The sequence below is a fragment of the Vipera ursinii genome (assembly GCF_947247035.1).
Source record: "Vipera ursinii genome assembly, chromosome: Z".
NCBI lineage: Eukaryota > Metazoa > Chordata > Lepidosauria > Squamata > Viperidae > Vipera > Vipera ursinii.
This window is the reverse complement of record NC_139517.1, coordinates 55,205,819-55,228,130: the sequence shown is the minus strand read 5'-3', so window position 1 is coordinate 55,228,130 and position 22,312 is coordinate 55,205,819. Positions and strand designations below refer to the sequence as shown.

The 22,312-nt window shown below is 42.8% G+C and overlaps 1 protein-coding gene across 1 annotated transcript in view; it reads right to left on the bottom strand.

The window, feature by feature from the left end:
* The window catches only part of INVS (inversin), a gene marked incomplete at its 5' end in the record, with an annotated part of 306,815 nt that overhangs the window by 264,886 nt on the left and 19,617 nt on the right, over window positions 1-22,312 (bottom strand). Inside the window, 1 exon segment of the mRNA XM_083377072.1 lies at window positions 17,440-17,606. Coding sequence (XP_083233198.1) covers window positions 17,440-17,606 — 167 coding nt within the window.

The window sequence follows — 22,312 nt, the reverse complement described above, 5'->3', positions numbered from 1 at the left end:
TTGTAGTCGGCCTTGGCCTTCTCCAGCTGCCGTCGCACCAACCGATGGATCGCCTGTAACTCCGCCATAAATTCGTTCGCTGCCGGCTCCGGTGAGTCCACGGGAGAAAGGGGGAAAAACCGGGGGTGATAACCCACGTTGGCCAAGAACGGTGTCATCTGCGTGGAGGTGTGCTGCGAGTTGTTAAAGGCAAACTCGGCTATGGCCAAATAGTCCACCCAATTGTCCTGCTGCAGGTTAACGTAGCAGCGCAGATACTGCTCTAAGATGCCAATGACCTTCTCGGTACCCCCGTCGGTCTGAGGATGATGCGCGGACGAGAGGCAAACCTTAATGTCCAACGCCCGCATCAACTCCTGCCAGAAGCGGGCTGTAAACTGGGCCCCCCTATCGGAGACGACTCTATCGGGAAGGCCGTGCAGCCGGAACACCTGTTGGATGAACATGCGACTAGTGGCGCGAGCTGACGGTAAGCCGCGACAGGGGATGAAGTGCGCCATCTTGGTCAACATGTCCACCACCACAAACACTGTCGTGAAGCCGGAGGATGGGGGTAGATCCATCAGAAAGTCCATGGACACAGCCCCCCAAGGTCTCTTGGGCGTTGGCAAAGGCTGCAGTAAACCAGGCGGGGCCCCTGTCGCTGACTTGGCCTGCCTGCATGGGACGCAGGAGGTGACATAAGACTGGACATCGTGTCGGACTCGGGGCCACCAGAATGTACGGGAGACCAGGTTCAGAGTCTTGAACAGGCCAAAATGCCCCGCAGCCGGGTTATCATGACATTGGCTGAGGACGAGTCCCCTGAGTGGCCCTCCTGGAACATAGAGCCGGTCACGATAATACAGGAGTCCATCCGTGACCGACCAAGGCGAATCTGGCCCCACCTCTTCCTTCCGCTGAGCCACCCACGCCTCCTGCTGCTGCGCCTCCCGGATCCGAGCCCGTATATCCACCGGCTCCCGCACCGCAGCAAAAGACTCGACGGGGATCACTGTCCTGGGCGGAAGCTTGTCTTCCACTCGGGTGTACTCGGACTTCCTGGACAGAGCATCCGCTCTCTGGTTGTGCCCGCTTGGTATGTACCGCACCCGGAAGTCAAACCTCGCAAAGAAGAGGGACCACCGGATCTGGCGTTGGTTCAAATTCCGAGTGGTCTGCAGGCTTTCCAGATTCTTGTGGTCCGTCCGGACCTCGATTTGATGCTGCGCCCCTCCAGATGATGCCTCCAAGCCTCGAACGCCGCCTTGATGGCCAGCAGCTCCTTCTCCCAGATGGTATAGTTGCGCTCCGAGGGATTCAATTTCCGAGAGTGATACGCGCAAGGGAAAAGGGTACCGTTGGGCGTCGCTGCCTGGAGTAACACGGCCCCAATGGCAATGTCGGAGGCGTCCGCCTCCGCGACAAACGGCCGTTGCGGGTCAGGATGCGTCAAGATGGGCTCCTTCATGAAGGCGTCCTTCAAAGCTTGGAACGCCTGTTGTTCGGGGGCGTTCCACTGGAACCGAGTCTTCTTCTGCAGGAGCCGGGTGAGGGGGGCTGTCAAGGCAGCAAAGCCAGGGATGAATGTCCGATAGTAGTTGGCAAATCCAAGAAGTCGCTGAACATCCTTCACGCGACACGGGGGTTGCCAACTCTGCAACGACTCAACTTTACTCGTTTCCATGGCGATGCCCTCAGGAGAAATGCGGTGGCCCAAGAAATCAATGGTCACCCGGTAGAACTGGCACTTCTCCAACTTGGCAAACAGCCGATGTTTCCGGAGGCGCTGCAGGACCTGACGGAGATGCTGATGATGCGCTTCACGCGACGGGGAGTAAATCAGGATGTCGTCCAGGTAAATCACAACAAACTGGTCCAACAGATCCCGAAAGATATCGTTCATAAAATGCTGAAACACAGCGGGGGCGTTGGTCAGGCCAAACGGCATCACCGTGTACTCGAAATGTCCATAGCGAGTACCAAACGCCGTCTTCCACTCATCACCCGGCCGAACCCTGACGAGGTTGTAAGCTCCACGCAGGTCCAGTTTCGTGAAGATCTTAGCCTCCCGGAGTCGGTCCAAGAGCTCGGGGATGAGGGGCAGCGGGTAGCGGTTACGCACCGTGATGGCGTTGAGTTTCCGGTAGTCACAGCAAAGCCGTAACTCGCCCGACTTCTTTTTGACGAAAAGCACGGGCGCAGACACTGGCGAGGACGAGGGCCGGATGAAACCGCGAGCCAAGTTCTTTGTCAGGAAGTCCCGCAATGCAGCCAACTCGGGCTCCGACATGGAGTACAAACGCCCCACTGGGAGAGGCGCATCAGGGACTAGGTCAATGGAGCAGTCGTAGGGCCTGTGCGGGGGTAATTGGTCCGCCTCTGACTCGCTGAACACGTCAGCAAAGTCGGACAGTTCGGGAGGCAAGGAAACCCCTGGGGAACCCTCCACCTGGCCGGCACAGATATGGCGGGTGTGGTCCACGCACTGCAAACTTGGGAAGGTGACCAAGTTCTGAGACCAATAGATCTGTGGATCATGCGCCCGGAGCCACGCCAGTCCCAAGACCACGGGGAAGTGCAGATCCGAAGTGACGTAGAACTGGATGGCCTCCACATGGGTACTGATGGCCATACACACGGGTTGCGTGGCGGCCGTAATAGGCCCGGACAGGAGCACTCGACCATCGATGGTCTCCACAAGCATGGGCGGATCCACTGGACACTGGGGAACAGCCCATTTGGCCACGAAGGCCGAGTCCATAAAGTTAGTGGTAGCCCCAGAGTCAATTAAGGCATGGACCGGAATCCCCTCTGGCTTGCCAGGAAGGATCAGTCGTGCCTCCAAAATCAAATACCGTGGAGGTTCACAGGCACCGTCGGAACGGCGTCGCTCGGCGTGGTCGTTGTGGGTCGCCCGATCTTTCACACCGTCTAGATCGGGCTCGGGCCGTTTCCCGATAGCAAAGCAGGGGACTTTCTCGGGGCAGGCTTGGTCACTGACGCCCGCTGACGCTTCTTCGGGCAAGAAGCAGCCAAATGTCCAGGGTCCCCACAGTAAAAACACAACCCCTCCGATCGTCGTCTGTCCATTTCCGTCACCGATAGACGGGACCTGGCGGCACCCAGCTCCATTGGCTCCTCCCTCTGGACTGGGGGCTCACGCACAACAGGGGCGGCAGGGGTCTGTGGGGTGGCACGGCGACTCTTACGCTGCTGCAGCCGGGCATCGATCCGCAGACAAAGATGGATCAGCCCATTCAGGTCTGAGGGAATGTCCACGCGGGCCAGCTCATCCAACATCTCCTCCGACAAGCCATCCTGGAAGGCATCCACAAGCGCAGCCTCATTCCAGGCGGAATCCTGGCTAAGCAGCCGGAAATCGCTGATGTAGGCCTGTAGGGGGCGCTGACCCTGCCTCAAAGCTTTCAGGCGTCGGGTGGCAGTCTGCGCCTTAATTGGGTCCTCATACATGAGGCGCATATGGTCACAAAACCCCCCAAAGTTATCCAACAAAGGGCTAGGCTGTGCCAACAGAGGCGTGCCCCAACGAGCTGCATCTCCCGACAGAAGGCTCAACACGAATCCCACCTTATCTCGGTCAGTGGGGAAATCAGCCGCCCGCACGCTGATAAAAAGCTGGCATTGTCCCAGGAAGGCAGGAAACAGTTCTGGATTACCAGCAAATTTATCCGGCATAGCTATCTGACATTTCCTCCTGGGTGGGGGGGCAGCATGTACCTGAGCCTGCAGTTGTGCCACCTGAGTGGCCAGCAAGGTGAGTTGCTGGTTGAGCTGGGCATTCTCGGCAAGAAGCTGCTCCATCGTAGTAATAAGGGGTGGGTGGCTGAAAGCAAACTGTTCTGAACCAGCCCTCTTCTAACAAACCCCTATTCGAAAAGAAGAGACTGGAGAGCGTCCAAGGCTAAAAGGCTTCTGCCAAGATTTAATTACGCAGTTAACAAAAACACTAGAGCTTGTCTTCTCAAGCGGAAAAGTTGCTTTCAGCAACCAGCCCCTCCCCAAACACTCCTTTTATAGAGAGCTCAGGGCGTGGTCTCCCTGTGCCTCCTCCCGAGGAGTCTCACAGCCTTTCTTTGTTTGTTCCTGCTCGACTGCCTCCTGCGTCGGGCGTCCTTGAACAGGGCCAGCTGTGGGTCATCTTCCTCCGCACTCTCGGGCTCACGCAGCTGAGAAGAGGTCCCCGGCTGAGGACTCTGCAAAGCCTCCAAATCATCATCAGCCGGTTCGTTTCCCTCCTCCCCCACATCTGAGTCATCCGATACGTCGGAGCCGGCTGTCGGACCCACAGGCTGGCCCTGAGTCACAACAGGCAGTGCTGCTGCGGTCATGGGTGTGAGGGGTGTTGGTGGCAGCCTGCCCCCTGGGGCTGGAGCCGGTACAGCTGGTGCTGTGGGAGCAACGGGGCCCGCTCTATACGGTGGGGCTGTGCAGTGCGGGCGGCGGAGGCAGTGCGGGCGGCGGAGGTGGTGCGGGCCAGGTGATCCAGAAAAAAAGCCCTGCTTTTATGTTTTAATCTTATGATTTTAAAAATATTGTAAATTGCCCCAAACCTCACCATGTGGATTTGCTACAAATATTATATAATTGGTAAATATAGGTAGAACATATGTTCTACCTATATTTACCTTGGTGGAGCAGTGGGCTAATGCCTCCTTAAGTAACACCAGCTGCCTGCAATTAGTGCAGGTTCGAGTCCCACCAGGCTCAAGGTTGACTCAGCCTTCCATCCTTCCGAGGTAGGTAAAATGAGGACCCAGATTGTTGGGGGCAATTAAGCTGACTTTGTAATAATGCCGCTTGGGGTGTGTGTGAAAGCCCTAATAAGCAGGCATATACATAGAATGAAGGCTACTGCTAAGCTTGTAAGCCGCCCTGAGTCTTCGGAGAAGGGCGGGATATAAATGGAATTAAAATAAAATAAAATAAATAAATAAATATACATCAAATGATAATATGCTTCCCTACAAAGTCAATTCTTGCTCAATGACAGACCAAGGAGTTAACTCGGAAAGGCAAGAGGAAAATCTAGAAGAGGTCTGTGCAACTTGTAGAAGAGAAAGGTCCACACTGATAAATTAAAAAATCTTTGTGGTCTGCAAAGGAATGCTGATGGGCTAATCAATGATTTGGTGACTAGAGGAGCATCTACAGTGTTGGAGTTCGTGGTCATAGTAAGCCATGGAGGCACTAGGCAACATGACTTTCAGGGCAGTGGTGGTGATTTTATTACTTTTTTTTAAAGTCTGTGCTCTGTCCAAGGGTGCTTGGTAGGCTGCATGTACAGGCCTGGTCTAGAATTTATTTTGGAGCATTCAACTATCTAGAGCAGGCATGTCAAACTCATTTTGTTTGAGGCAACTTCTTATAAAAGAATTGCCATTAATTTGTTTTAATAAAATAATTTAAATCAATTTTTCACTTGATTTCAAATTAAATTTATTTTATTTATTTTTATTTTATTACATTTATATACCGCCCTTTCACGAAGGACTCAGGGCAGTTTACAGGGTAATTAAAAACCAAAAATACAAAAGTTAAAAACCAAGTTTAAAAAAGATTAAATTTATCCCTGTATAAATAAAACCCCAATTAAAATAAATTAATCCTCAGCCTGGGCCAGAGAGCTCGAAGAGCCAGGTCTTCAGGACCCGGCGGAATGAACGGAGGTCGGGGGCAGTCCTCAGCTCCACTGGCAGCTGGTTCCAAAGGGCAGGCGCCCCCACTGAGAAGGCCCTATCCCTGGGTGTTACCCGCCGGCAATCTCTTACCGGTGGCACCCTGAGAAGACCCTCCCTGTGGGAGCACACTGGACGAAGGGAACTTGATGCCGGCAGCAGGTGTTCCCTCAGATATCCCGGACCCAAGCCATGTAGGGCTTTATAGGTCATCACCAGCACCTTGAATTTCACCAGCAGGGCAACCGGAAGCCAATGCAGCTCGCGGAGTAGAGGTGTTACATGGGAGTATCAGGAGACCCCCATCACAACTCGCGCGGCGAATTATATTGGTTGACAATGAGACTTTTTTAGTACAATTGCCAAATGCAATAAACTGGTTTTAGGTATATGTGTGCACTAATTATTTCAACACCAATATATTTTAACAACATATTCTATTTGTAAATGAATGCAAATGCAAATTATACAATTTTTTGTGCAAAAATAAAACAAAGTAACAGATTTAAGAGCTGTTATCATTAGTTATCCTTAGATAAAAAATAATTCCATCATCCAAAACTTTGTTATTCTGTTGCAGAGATGTTAACATAGGAAATAGATTATTTTGTTATCTAATTTTTACCTTTGGAAAGACAGAAGCAGATGAAAAATGTGAGGTTCTTTCCTGTTGGCTTTTTTGAATTAGCTGTTTTACATTCTAAAAGTTTAGTTCCTAAAGAAGTAATCCTGTAAATAATTTTAATGTCCTCTTCTAGTGCAGGCTCTTTTATGACTCGTGGACTTCAACTCCCATAATTCCTGAGATTGAATTCCTGAAGAAACAGTGGACCATATGGTAAGCTGCTGCCAGAAGATTGCAAACTGACTACAAGCAGTGGCATAACGAAATAGCAACAATGGTGCATTGGAAGATCTGCACGTTGCCTGCAAGCAAGAATTGATGGGACCATAAAATAAAGGAAGTCATAGAAAATGAAGAAGCTAAACTGCTCTGGAATTTTAGAATTCAAACAGAAAGACAGCTGCCATATACCACCCCAGACTTAACTGTTGATAAGAAAGGCAAACAGGTCTGGATAGTGGAGGCGACAATACCTGGAGACAGCAGAATAGAAGAGAAAGAACTGGAGAAGAAGAAAAGAACAAAATACAAAAACCTACAAATAGAAATAGAATCACTGTGGCAAAGACAAGCAAGGGTAGTATCAATAGTAATAGACGTCTTAGATGCAATCCCAAAACAACTGGAGCACCACTTGAACACCATGTGGCATTGACAAATTTGCCATCAGTAAATTGCAAAAGGCAGCTTTACTCAGAACAGCTTACATCCTGTGATGATATCTGTACCACCATCAAATATCCAATTTGGCCTATCCCCAGTCCTTGGTAAGGACTTGCTAAGTAGACCAAAATGCCAAACCCAGTCTGAACATCTGGCTAACTATGTGATGAACAACAACAACAAATAATAATTACCATCATTGTTCCAAATAAAAAAGGCAACTTTACTAGGAATACTGACATCCTATGATGATACCATTAAAACCATCAAACATCAATATCTGCTTATCCTAGATCCCTGGGAAGGGCTTTATAAGTGGATAAACAAGACAAATCCAGTGTGAACATCTGGCTGGTACTGAATGAACCGATCAGAACTGTCATCATACTATTGATGTTTGCATTCACTAGCTGCCAGTCTGCCATGAACTAGGGGGGAGGGAGCCAGCCATGAGGAGGAAAGACTAACTACTCATTGTACCTTCTAGAGACACCATCTTGAAGTCAAAGCACTGGGAATGAAATACAATGGCTCACCAAGCAGCCCATCATTAAAGACACAGCACCCAAAACTATTTATTCAAATATAATTGGACAATAAGGGACCAGAAAGGGGAGGAACTGGGGAAGAACTGGACAGGAAAGTTAACCGGGAAACTTTGGTGTGCAAACTTATTTCTGGCTTTGTTATACTGTAAACCACTTGGTTTTTAGTAAAGTATACCTTCCACTACAAATAGAGTCCTTTCTTGCCTAAAGAAAGGTATGTCTGACATTAAGCCAGAATTGTGACAACAATCCACACAGAGAAAGTATTCACTGTGGGGATTTTGCAACCATGCCATTTCCTAATAGTGATCAGAAGAAAATGGAGATCTGAGAAAAAGCCACATCAAAACTGGGGAGCAGCAGCAGAAACCTGGATTGGGAAAGAAGTCAGAACAGCAGTGCACTCAAATAGGAAACCTGGTGTAGCCAGCTTGACCCCAGCACCTGGTCAAAGACATCAAAGTGGACACCAATGTCTCTACCTTGGCTCCCCAAGAGATGGCAGGAACCCTTGCTGGAGAGAAGTCGACCCCAATGGTTCCTGGGAGTTGGGAAGCTGGAGGAATCCCCAGTAGCTGTGAATGTCACACAAGAGTCAGGACCCAAAGCACACCACTCAGAGACACAATTCAAGCCAGTGCCAGCTGAGAGACTCCTCCATGCTGCAGTGTTTGAACCAGTGGTCGAATTCTACAGAGACTTCCTTGAACAACCAGATTGGATACAAATCTGAAGCCCAGGGGTGTTTGGCACTTGACCCATTCCATCACCACTGGTACCAGAGATGAATACCACCCACCTGGGCTGGAAGTAAAGTTCAACAGAGAGACAAAGCAATCAGAGTTTTGTGTCACTCAGGTGTGGGATTTCATGGAGATCTCCCAGGCGATGAAGACAGTGTGCTATGTCACCAGGGCTCTAGAAGGTGAGACTACCAACTGGATCATCTAATTACATGATGATGACCCCAAAGAGTTTCATAACTTCAACTCTTTCATGATGACACTAAGACAATGGTTCAAGGATCCATTGGCAGACCAGAGCCAGAACCAGAATCAGGACTATCAAGCAAGAAGGTGCTCTGTCATAACCTACATCCAAGAGTTCTAGGTCTTTGGTTTTTCCTGCCTAGGTGTAAAAACCTTGCTTTTCTCCACATTAAATTTCATGTTGTTCAATAGGACCCATTGTTCAAGTCTGTCAAGATCTTTTTGGATTCTGAGTTGCTTCTGGGGTATTAGTCATTCCTGCCAGCTTAGTGTCATCTGGAAATTTGATGAGTTCCACTTCTATTCCCTCATCTAAATCATTTATGAAGATATTGAACAGTATTGGACATAAGAAAGAATCTTGTGGTACCCCACTGCTTACTTCCCTCCATATAGATGTAGTACCATTAAGGACTACTCGTTGAGTACAGTTTGTCAGCAAGTTATGAATCAATTTGGCGGTGATGCTGTTTATCCCACATTTTTCTAGTTTAGCAAAAAGTAGGCTGTGGTCTACATTGTCCAATGCCTTACTGAAGTCTAAGTATACTATATCCACAGCATGCCGCTGGTCTATTAATTTAGTCACTTTGTCAAAGAATGAAATAAGATTGATTTGCCATGATATGTTTTTAACAAACCTATGCTGGCTACCAGTTATAACTTTGATTTGTTTCTAGATATTTATAGATCTGTTTTTTAATTCCCCCCCCAGTATCTTTACAAGTATTGAGGTTAGGCTAATTGGATTGTAGTTTCCTGGGTGTTTTTTCCCCTTTTTGAAGATGGAAACTTACATCACCTCTTTTCCAATTCTCTGATAGTTCTCCAGTGCTCCAGGATTTTTGAAAGATATGCTACAATAGTTCTGAGATAACATCTGCCAGCTCCTTCAGAACTCTGGGATGTAATCCATCAGGTCCCAGTGCTTTGTATTTGTCAAGATCAGATAGGTGTTCTCTAAGCATTTTCTTGCTTATTTTAATTTTTATTTGTAGTCTTTTATAGTTATGTTTTTGGCAGATAGGGCTAGTTTATTTTTGTGTGAAGACTGATGCAAAGAATGGGTTAAGCAGCTCTGCTTTTTTTTCTCTACTGCCTATTATTTTCTTGCCATCTTCTCTCTTTAGTGAACTTTAGTAGGTTGGCAACCCTCACCAGGGCCCATGTATGGGATCCAACCAGGGATGGACCCCCAGGGTGGAGCATGGATGCAAAGACCCCAGTGCAACCAGCACCGGCGCCGATGCTGGCAGCCAGGCTGCCTCCACCCCTACCACTGAGGGTTATGTTCGATCGGAGCCCGGAGAACCTGGTGTTTTCTTCCTGAACCAAGGCTGAACCCACCTCAATCAGCACAGGGATGACTACCCAGATGTCATAGCCCGAGGGGACATCATTGTGGCTAACCTGGAAGGGAAGGTAGTGAAGTGGGTGACCATCCTCCATGACGGTGCCCCTGAGCTAGCGGATCCAGATGCTTTTCTCTGTGGCCTCTGAGCTCAGTTTGGGGACCCCATTCAGACCCACTGGGCAGACCAAGTCTGAAGGGTCAAGCAGGAGATCAGACCTGTGGTTGAGTACATTCAAGACTTCAGAAAGATTGGGGTGAAGCTGAGGCACTGACCGGAACAGCTCCTGACCCAGTACTTTCTAGAGGGGCTGAGCCAAGACCTATTTCATCTGTGATCCTAGGGATCCTAAATAGGCTTGGTGACTGGTACCAGCTAGTAAGCACCTGGCAATGTACAAGGGTGGTGGAGGTGTTGGCCAACACCTGAAGGGGGTCCAGGTGAAGCGTACCTTGGGGAGAGAGCAATGGGTGGCAGCAACCCCAACACCTGCAAGGCTAGATGAGTGTGAGCCCATCATGTGCTTACACTGTGGCCAGGAGGGCCACCAAGCTGCATTGTGCCTGGCACTGACACCCTGGATTGCTACTGTGACCCTGACTCCTTCAAAGCTGAAGAAGCCACCCAAGAAAGGAAAGGAGCAGTCATGGGCTGCAACTCAGGTCATTGAGGACTCCCCTCCCAAGAGTGGAGGGGGTGGAACTCCAACCAAAGAACCACCAATGGTCCTTTATGACAGTGACAGTGAGGGAGCAGATGACCCGATGATGAGTGAACCAGTTAATCATCTTGAGGTTAGTGTGGATATCAAAGCATTCTGCTCAGGGGTGAACGGAGTGGTTAAAACCCTCATGGACTCAGGCTGCTCTCGTTGCCTAATTAGTCAGGCAGTGGTGCAAAAGTTAGGGTTGCACATGAGGAAGCTTAAAAAACCCATGAAGTTCAAAGAGGTTGATGGCTTGCTGATAGGAGGCAGGGCTGCTTCCCATCTGACTGAGCTGGTGCAACTGGAATTAGGGAAGCACCAGGAGATCATTTGCTTCATGGTTACCCCAAAGATGGCAGAGGACATGATCCTGGGCCTGGTTTGGCTAGCCAAGTGGGGACTCCAAATCTATTGGAAGAGAGCCATGAAACAGATGATCATGGAAAATGGGCCCTGAGCTCCCATAAAAAAGGGGAAAGCAGCCCAGGAAGCGGGGAGGGATGTGTGAATAGAACTCCCCAGTGCAACAAGGGAGCATTGGAGGAAGGGGAAGAACTACAATTCGTCCCAAGGAAGTACTGAGACCTCCTGGAGGCATTCAGCAAGAAGGAATGTGACATCCTGCCCTCCCCCCATCACCCCATGGACTATGCCATAGAGATCCTACCCAAGGCAAAACTCCTCAAACCAAATATGTATTCCATGACTCCAAAGAAGATCAAGGAGCTGAGGGAGGACATTGATAAGAACTTAGTGAGGGGGTTTATTCAGGCTGCGAAATTTTGAGTCCCAGCCCCAGTACTCTTTAAAGAAAGATGGGTGGCAATGGCACTCCCACCCTGCTCCCTGCCTCGCCTTACCCTGCAGGACGAGCCTCCTGCCCACCACCCCACCCACCAGAGACTCCCTGGATCTCCCCTAACCCTGCCCAGGCCCCACAGGCTTCCCCCCCATGAGCAACATTGAGTTGGCCACGCCAACATGGCTACACCCACCCAGTCTGCCATGACCACCACAGCCATGCTCACCCAATGGGCCATGCCCCCTACCCCCCTTGAGGGCACCACAATGCTGATGCGGCCCTCAATAAAATTGAGTTTGGCACCCCTGCTTTATAGAGTGGTATTAGTACCTCACGTGACCTTCACTGAATCCCTCTTTTAATGCAACATAGGAATGCATTGGCTTTTTAAGCTGCGCCGCACATTATTAGCTCATGTTTAATTGATTGTCCACTAAGACTCCAAGATCCCTCTCACAGTTGCTGCTATTATGCCTGGTTTCACCCAATCTATACATGTACTTTTGATTTTTCTTACCTAAATGTAAGACTTTACTTTATGTTGAATTTCATTTTGTTAGATAGGGCCCAGTGTTAGTCTAAATACCAGAAATGATGCAGAATTCTAGATGTATTTCATATTAATGCATCAGAGTAAATTTTTCTGTAAGCAGTATGCATTTGCAAACAATTAATGGAATATTTTATTTATTTATTATTTATGGGGCATTTTTCATTCTTATGATTACTGCTATCTATTCATTGAATTTTTCACATTTATAATTCTTATCAGAGTATTTAAATGGCTTTTTATTGAAGATATAAATAACCAATCTGAATAGCATTCAGCTGAAAACTGTATAGAGAAACATACATCAACATGGATAAATATATATTTTTAAAAGGTCAGAGCATATATTTGCTGATTTTATTTTCTCTGTTACATTCTCAGTAGCTTCTGCTAGATTACACCCTCAAGCTGTGAAAGATATCGTTCACTTCCTTTTCAGTATAAATAACACTGACATTGACAGCTACCCAGATCTGATGGGGTTACACAATAGCCCATCCTCCCTATTCTCAATCCAATTAGATCTGTAATCCTCTAGATGAAAGGCCCACTCAAGTTCCTCATGACTACGACAGCTATTGATTATTTGTCACTGCAGCTAACACCTTCTTTCTAGAAGCCACTCTGACAGAAGCAAACCTTCCAAATTAGACAGCATGTTATCTGCCCTAGAGGCCCAATGACATAACAAGTAAAGGCTAATAAATGGTATAAAATGAACAAATCATAACATTATGACAGTTTGATCGTTGCCAACAATTTTGCTGCCAAAACTTGACACTTTTTGGATCTGTTCCTTCTGTTATCCCTTCAAAATACACTCCAACTTTGACTAAATTAAAGGCCAAAAAAATTAAGGCATTTGACCACCATGGGTAAGCTAGGATGGGTGTACTGTCAAGGGATACAGATGTCAATAACAGACTATCATTTGTCAATACAAACATTTCAGACATACAAATACTGATGTCTCATTTCTGCACTAGGTTGCACTCATATCCCTCAGCTCAAAAAGAAGCTGATAAAATTAATTTTCCAATTAGCTGCTTATTGCAAATAGCAGAATATTTAAAAACATAAAATGTATGCTTCGATAATTACATGTTTCACATTAAAAATTTTCTGCATTAAAAACACTTCTGTAAAGGCAAAAGCAAAGGATTTATATCAAAGCACTGTCATAGAGAAATCTAAAGTAATTAAAGAAACAGTAGCTATTTCAAGTGATATTATTATTCCTGTATTCTTTTTTCAGATATTTTGTTTATGGAATTTGTCATTTAAAATATTTGGAGAGACATTTGCTCCTCTTACTTGAGTATATATAAAAATCACTGGAATTAAAGGTATATTTCATACACATCTAAGGATTTGGACATAAGTACTTGAATTTCAGAATTTAATTAAATAAACAAATAACAACAGACTTTTTGGCCCAGCAGATGTTTCAAAAACTGTTGGGTGCTGCTTGATGTCAATCAGTTTTGAAATATATATACATATACTAGTACTGCTTTATAAAGCCTTAGTAAGACCATACTTAGAATACTGCATCCAGTTTAGACTAGAAGACCTCCAAGGTCCCTCTCAACTCTGTAATTCTGTTCTGTTCTGAGAGCTGTTAATTTATTTTCTTGCTTCACCAGTATTTTAAGTGAAAACCTTCTATTTCTACAGTCTTGAGCCCTGTTTAAGTCTAGATGTAATTAAGAAAAATGTGTTGGATACTTAACAGAATGAAAAGAAGGCAGCATACTGTATTTCCTTCCAAAAGGACTAGTAGTCTCTTTATAACAGGTGTTATTCATAAATAACTAGGTTAGACTGCTATGGTGTGCCAAGCAGCCAGTTGCTTGCATGGCCCAGTTCCGAATGGGCCATGGCCTGATAGCGGGTGTTGGGTGTCCGTGCTTTAATGCTCCAACATGTAGTTGACAAATGCTCCTCTCAATTGTTGTCATCACTTTAAACAGCATTCACTGGCCTTAGATCTGCTTCCATCTCCAAACTCAAACTATGGGAGAAATTAAACTTTTCCTCAATGGACAAAAGTTCTCAAATTATATGAGAATTCTAGATAAAGCTCCATGGACATGGTATCAAAGAAATTCCTGTTAAGAGGGGAGTGAGACAGGTGTATTTTAGCTGCCCTTCTCTTTAATATATACATTCACTCCCTTACTGACAAACTGAACTTTTCATCTATTGAAATTTGAAAACATCCTTATCTCTGTTCTGTACACAGATGATGCTGTCCTGCTTTCCCAACACAGATTAGTCTGAAACCGGCATTCCAAATACTAGCTGAGCACCGCAAAGAAGAATGCCTAGAAATTAATTACAGGGTAAATTAGTAGTTTCACTTGACTCAGTTTTCTGTGGTTGTAATTATGGTGAATTCAAGTATAACATGATTGCTCTTGCCCAAAGTTCCTATAACTTCTACTCCCTCACTGATTTTGTCCCTATCAGTAACAATTAAGCTAGTATAGCTATCCATCTAGTTCCCTCCTCTCAGCTAAGCAAGTCAGGAACCTGCTTGATCTCTCATTCTCCATGAAGTTTGTTTGCTTTTCATACTTAATTATATTAGTTTTTCAAAATACAAAGAAAAATGAAAATAAAGGGAAAGTAAGGGAGAAAAAAAGGGAAGAAGAAAAAGTATAGAGGAAAAGAAAAGCGTCTGATTCTTTTTAGTACAGTAGATAAGGTAATAACACACAATCTCAACTTTTTGCTTTTACATAATAGTACATATTAGTTATTTCTATAATAACAAGCCTATCCAATCAGCAAACCCAAAGTCAAGATTTCATTTTTCCATCTCCACCACAAAGTCCAAAAGTAGTTTCCAAGTAGAAAAAAGATGTATTCTTTTGTTTAACTAAAGCAATCAATTTAGCCATTTCTATTAAGAGCCTTGGTGGAGCAGTGGGCTAATGCCTCCTTAAGTAACACCAGCTGCCTGCAATTAGTGCAGGTTCGAGTCCCACCAGGCTCAAGGTTGACTCAGCCTTCCATCCTTCCGAGGTAGGTAAAATGAGGACCCAGATTGTTGGGGGCAATTAAGCTGACTTTGTAATAATGCTGCTTGGGGTGTGTGTGAAAGCCCTAATAAGCAGGCATATACATAGAATGAAGGCTACTGCTAAGCTTGTAAGCCGCCCTGAGTCTTCGGAGAAGGGCGGGATATAAATGGAATAAAAATAAATAAATATTAACTCCATTAGCTTTTGCAGCCAGTCATCCATTGTGGGAATTAAAATATCTTTCCATTTTTGTGTATAGAGCATTCTTACTGCTGACAGCATGTATAACATCTAAGCTTCATTTTTTTCTAATTCTTTGTCCATTAAGTCTAAAAGAAAAGTCTCTGGTTTTATCTTTATATTCATTTTAAGAACCTTCTGTATTAAGATGTGAATACTACTTCAATATTTCTTTGCTTTGTCACAGATCCACCACAGATGATAAAAATTTCTTCTTTACATTTACACTTCCAGACTACATATGACATACATACATTTTTGACAATTTATCTGAAGTTAAATACCAACAGTACATAATTTTATTTAAAAAAATGTTTTAAGTTATAATTTAATATAACCTTTAAACCATGTTTTCCTCCTGTTCAAGCATTATATTATATACTTTTTATATCATTCCACAGAGATACAAAATTGTTTTAAAACAACTTGGAATTTGTACTTCTCAGTGTAACCCAAGATATATTCACCTTTTTCTGCACCTTGAAGCCCAACGTTTTGATCAATATTTCATAGTCCTGAGAGGTCATATTCTCAACAAGCATTGTTGTTTTCTGTTTGTTTATTTTGAAGTCTGCTAAAACTCCAAAGTCATTTAGTTTCTTCATCAAGTATTCTATATCGGCTTTTGGGTCTTGCAAAATATAAGTTGAGGGCAAATGCTCTGAATTAAAAATGCTTTTTAATATTTATGCTTATTTTCTCATCCTGTCTAATATCCTTATTCAAAACATTCAGCACCAATATAAACAACAAAGGATAAGGGGCATCCTTGGCTCATGCCCTTTTGAATTTCACATAGTTTAGTTTGCTTTTAGAGCTGCTTGTTTTTCACTATAGTATTTTAACTATTCAATAATATTCAAAACATCTTCACATTGTCTCTTAACTGTCTTTGTGGCAAAAAGTCAGATTGATCTTCATGGATATACGCCTGTAAAACCTCCTTCAACTTTTCTGCTGATATTGCATCAAAAAGTTTATAATAATTATTTAGCAAGAAAATTGGTCTATAGTTTTTTATTCTCAGGACATTTTGACCCTCATTTGATAGTAGCACAATATTGGCTTCTTTACAGGTTTGAGGCATCTTTGCTTCCTGTAGTACACCATTCATTATGTCTTTTAACGGCGGTAAGAGTTGGGCCTCAAATTTTTTATAATATTGACTTGTGCGACCATCTTGAACCTGGGCTTTACCTGTTTTCATTTTTAATAGCTTTTGATATTTCAAAGGCAGTTACTAGATTGTTCATAATTGTCTCTGAGCATGTGAAAGTTTAGGTAAGTGTTGACTTTGCAGATAATTACCTATTTTTTGCATATCAAGTAAAGGTTGGAATAAAAATTGTAAAAGAACATTTTAATGAACGATGAACAGAAGTCTACAAAATGGACCCTTGCATAGGTCTTTGGGGATTCAAGATAGAGTAAGATGTAGTGCAGTGCCATGTTAATAGCATCATGTGCCAATCTATTTCCCCAGTAGGCAAACTGCAAGGGGTCTAGCAGTGTATCTGTGATGATTTTCATGTGGGCCTGCACTAATCTCCAAAAGGTCTTCATAATTACAGATGTCAGAATGATTGGTCTGAATGGAGAAAACTCACACAGGGCATAAAAGGATTGCAATTAATGAATAGTGTCGACATCACAAAATGTCTTTAGTGTAGTACCATTTTTACACCATCCATTGTACTAATTATCCTTTAAAATTAATGACTCATTTATAGTTTATGAAAGGCAATTCTTTAAAAAGCATACAAATACAAAAAATCCACTGTGCTATTCAGCTTCCCCATTTTTTCCACCTAATTCTTAATAATACTTTCCTCCAGCAAATGTGTTAACATGTGAAATGCAGTAGTTACTTTCACTAATCTGGACTCTAAGGTCCTATTAATATATCCTGAGATAGATTAGCATTGTTAGTAGCTGCATCACATACTGACTTAGATTCCACCCACACCTCCATTCCAGTCACATATATTACTTATAGCAAGGGGGTTCCCATCCATAATCCCTCAAATTATTTGCTCATTACCAAAGAACTGGTGAATATTTATATTAATTTTGAACAACTCCTTGCTAAAGCCTTCTATTTTTAAGTATTCTATTTAATTCCAAAAATAACTTGCCTTAAGGTAACAAAGAAGACAAAGGATGACTTTTATCTGAGAAATGCAGATAAGGTTGTCTTAGGTACACAGAATTGCTGATTCCAGTATGCACATCCAAGTTTTTAATATTATTTAGTTACCTTTTGTGCAGCAAGATGGAGAGCTGTCCTCTGACTATGGTCAGCTTTATCAACATCTGTTCCTGTCTTCAATAAAGCCTCAGCACAGTCTAGCCTATCAGCCAAGATGCAATACATGAGAGGAGTTCTTCCAAACTGGTCCTCTTTGTCTTTCAGATCAGGATTGCCTAAGAATGTAAACAATATTGCTAGGTTTTATACAGACTTGCATGAACAGTATGCACATAACTTATGAAAAAAATAAATATGACTGAATGACATATTTTAACAGGGAATGCTATCCTAGTAACTCAACATCAATAGACATGCATATTAGTAAGATATTAGGAATGGTTTCATTAAGAAGACATTTTACAAATGTAAAACTAGAATTCCTGGCAATGATTTACTTAATGTTATTTAAGGAGGCCAACAGAGGCAATCCTTTAAATTCCACAGGCACAATATATCAATAAAATTTTACCAACAAGGAAATATGATAAAGTCCATATTCTGATATTGTTCCTGTGAAATAACTGCCTAGAGTAGGAAGAAGAGCTAATAAGAAGTTAATATAAATGGTTATGAGGCATACTCTATGCATGTGGACTCAGCCAGCAAAAAAGACTGGCCTTAGGCAGAACTACTATGCTTTGAATACAGGAACAATTACTGTACATTATGTGATTTGCTCCTCTCTGAACAGAATCGGAAAATAAAGATTTTGCTTATTTGCTACTGATATCTATCTTTTAAATGAATGTTAGCTCTTCTCAGAACTCTATTATTTGGAAAGGGGGGTGATTTCTTTATTCTTTATTCCTGCGGGTTCTGCCATACTCCTGGGGGGAGGGGGGAAGCCATGGGTGCTATGGTATATCTTCTTTGCTTAACTATAGTCGCCACAATGCATCCTCTCCACTTCCCTCTATCTGCTTTCTCTTTGAACTATTTCCCTTCATACCAGCCTGGAGAGAGAATGGAATGCACCTTTGGCCATCTGGCTTATCTCTAGCTGTGAAAAGACATGAAGTGTCTTATCGCCCCTGTTCCCACAGCAGATCCACACCTGCAGATTGGCTCATTTGAACTGACCAGATGGACTATTGGAGTGGGGTTTTGCTAGTTGCTCCTTTAACTTAATGTTTCACACAGGAAACCCTCAGATCCTGCCTTCTATGCTTGCTGTCAACTTCTCCTAATAAAAGTTCCTTTTGGAATGAAGCTGTTCCAAAAGTTCTGCTTTCTTAGGAGGGGGGATTGAGGCAGGTTCTTACAGCTCTTCTTGGAAACAATAAGACTTGTACAAAGTGATACTTTATTAATAATTAATGTTTTTATATTCTTGCTTTGTGTTAAACCCAGTTATTTTGATAGTGAAATGGGTGGTGTATAAATTTAGTTAATAAATAAATACCATGACATCCTTTCTGAGGTTTCTATCAATTTGTTTTGTGATTTTAAGTCAATGTGAAGGTCTGATTATTTAACTTTGGTAGTATCCAGCTATGGAAATGGAATAATTAGAAGGATAAGCATACCATTCCTCTGCTGTTAGGAACCTATCTCATATATATAGTTGGAATAGTTGGCCTTAAAAATTTATAGGGCAGTTTGCCCTTGGGAATTTCTAAAAGATATAGCTATGCACCAATGGCAGGAGACATAGCATGGTTGAAGGAAGTATATTGAAACAAGCCTTGCTGAAAGAAATTCTAAATTTGTATGTGAAGATAATTTGCTCATTTGTTATGCAAAAAAAGAAAAAAAGAAACCAAACTGAAATGAGAATAGATCCTCTAAGCCTGAGATATTAGATTTTGGTGCTCAATATCATAAAACAATGGGAAAAGGCTTATTTTGCTTCTTTCTCTTTTAGATTAAGTAATTCAGATGAGAAGAACTCTATCTCCATAACTATATTATTTGCAATTGACAGCCATGAATTATGGAAAGAATGTTGCAGTGACACTGAGAGGTAAGAGGATTCATGTTTGTAGCCTAATTTAGCCCATTTAGAAAAATGAATATTGCGCTATTACTACAGGTAGTCCTCGAGTTACGAATGGAGCAGTGGGCTAATGCCTCCTTAAGTAACACTAGCTGCCTGCAATTAGTGCAGGTTCGCGTCCCACCAGGCTCAAGGTTGACTCAGCCTTCCATCCTTCCGAGGCAGGTAAAATGAGGACCCAGATTGTTGGGGGCAATAAGCTGACTTTGTAATAATGCCGCTTGGGGTGTGTGTGAAAGCCCTAATAAGCAGGCATATACATAGAATGAAGGCTACTGCTAAGCTTGTAAGCCGCCCTGAGTCTTCGGAGAAGGGCGGGATATAAATGGAAATAAAATAAATAAATAAAAAAATTCCATTTGTAACTTGAGAATTCATGGGAGTGAATCTCACATCTCGAACGAGATCAGTCCCTGCTCATTAACACATGCACAGCTTGTTAAGTGCACATGAGGTATCTCAGGGTGGGGAAGGCCCTGGAGGGCCTAGTGATGGAACAGGCTCCCAAGGCCTCCCCAACCCACTAAGGTACTTCATGCTTCTCCCTCCCTTCCTGCTGCGCAGGACTCACTTACCTTGTAAGATCTGTCTCCTCTCTGCCGTGGTTTCTGCCTTTGAGGGAGAGAAGAGTCGATGGAAGCTCCTGGGTGCCTGTAATATCATGGGAGTTCAGGCACCTATCCTCTTTTGCAGAGAATGGGAGCCTGAACTCTCACAGTGTTTGCTCCCACCCCAAATCCATATACATGTATTTGTGAAGCAATACGGTGGTTGGGTAGTCAAAATAACAAATAACAAGTTGTAAATAGTTCAGGCTGCATCAACAGGGATTCCCTCTCTGATTCCCTTAGTTATCACATAGTCAAAATAGTCAAGTTAATACACTTCTAGTTGTAACCTAGTCAATTAACAAAAATTTTCAATATATTTTCACTAATACATATCAATATCCTGTTTTAAAATTTTATCTAATTGCAATAGAATATTCTAGAATAGCCTATAATATAGAAAAGAAAGCTTAATTTTTGGGTAACCCACAATACCCTATTTCAATAAAGAATATTTCTCTTGTCTACCATACTTACATTGTTCATTACAAAACATTCTTATGTTTTACCATTAAAGTCTAGTTTTCATCTTAACAAATCAATTATTAGAAAGATATTTTTTGTCTTAACCGTTCAACAATTATTAAAAAACTATCTTTTATATATAGAATTCTAGATTCTATAATATAGTTCAAAAGTAACAACTAATATATTCTATAAGTCGTCTTAACCATATATCAATTGTTAAAATACTATCTTTTGATATATCATTCCAAATTCTATAATATAGTTCAGAATTATATTCTAAAAGCTTACTTTTGTTTTCCCTTACAGATCCAGAACCTAAATGTAAAATCAGTTATATTTTTAAAGATTCCCCTTAATCCACTGAAAGGTATTTTTATACTCTATCTTTAGGAATCCCACAAAAGAAACAAGTTCAGTTTTTTAAATCTAACTCTTGCCTTCCTTTTGTGCCAATCAGGCTTCCATTTAGAATCTTTAAATTATCAAATGTATCCCTTTCTTCCTATACCCCTTATTTGAACCCAGGGTTCGTATCCAAATGTCAATTTTGCAAGGAAAGTGTCCCCTTTGTAACCATTGTAGTTTTGCTTTGATAATTCAGTTTTTGATGATTGATGTAATATAGTTGTCATTAGATCAGTCAAGTCTTTTTCTTCTTCCAATTCTATCTGGGTTAGGTAGAAAGTAGTAGCTGGTGTTATGACTGTCATTTGATGAGTTGAATTCTCAATACAGTGTATATGAAGGCCTTTAGTGTCTTCACTCTTAGTATTGCTTTCTTCAGGTGCTGTTGCTTTTTGAGTTGTAAGTTTTGTAGTTGCCATTGAAGTTTGGACTTTAAGATTTTCTGTAGGTTGCATTTGTTGTTCTTTGAAATCTCCTATTTTAGTGTTAGTTTCCACTTCTTCTATTTGGTTTTGGATTATCTTCCTCATTTAAAGTCAAAATTTGATTTGGTGGGTTTAAGTTGTCAGATTTTTCTTGCAGTTTGGCTTTAATTTGCTCTGTCATTACCAAAACCGTGTCCAGTATCAGTTTATAGTCAAGTGGTGGGATATATTCATCCATTTCGTTATTATTTACAGCTAAATCTTCCATGGAGGCTATTTTAATAAGAGTCAAAGATTATCCACCTCCAAAAGAGTTATTTCAGTGCCAGGTGTTCCCACACTTATCTTTAAAAATAATGTCAAGGACAGCTCTGTTATTCAGTAAGCTCTCACAACAGAAAAAAGAAATTTATTTGCTGTACCAGGTTTTGCCACAAGATGTCATCAATAACATACAAAATGCAATGTAAAAACTTACTTTTTTTCCAAATTAATATAGAACTTTTTTAGCATTAGTCCAATTTTTTCCCTTAATTCACAGGTTAGAGAGAAAATAGGATAGTGGATCCCCAGCAAAAAATTGGAGCTTTTTAGTAAATACAGATGAAATTGTTTAATTTCTTTGCTGAATTACTTGAGTTTCTTTTAAAGCTTTAAGGCATTAAGATTTGTTCCCAGAGTAGATATTCGCAATTTTTTCAAAAAATGGGGAAAGAGATTTTCAGGAAAGTCCCACAGGAAGATGGTTAAGGGAATAGGAAAGGTAAAGGCTCACCCAGGTCCTCCAGATTGATTCTTAGTGCTAGGTAGTGCTTTTGGCTTTTGGCAGGGAGCGACTTAGTGATCAGCCATCTTTATGGCCGGTCTCCTCTTCTTCAGGCCAAAGGAAATTGTCCCGGATTCAAGCGGAGAGCTGCCGCCCTTCCGCGATCAGAGGAAAGGCCCCCTCATGGTAATCGCCCCTCCAGGGTGATTTT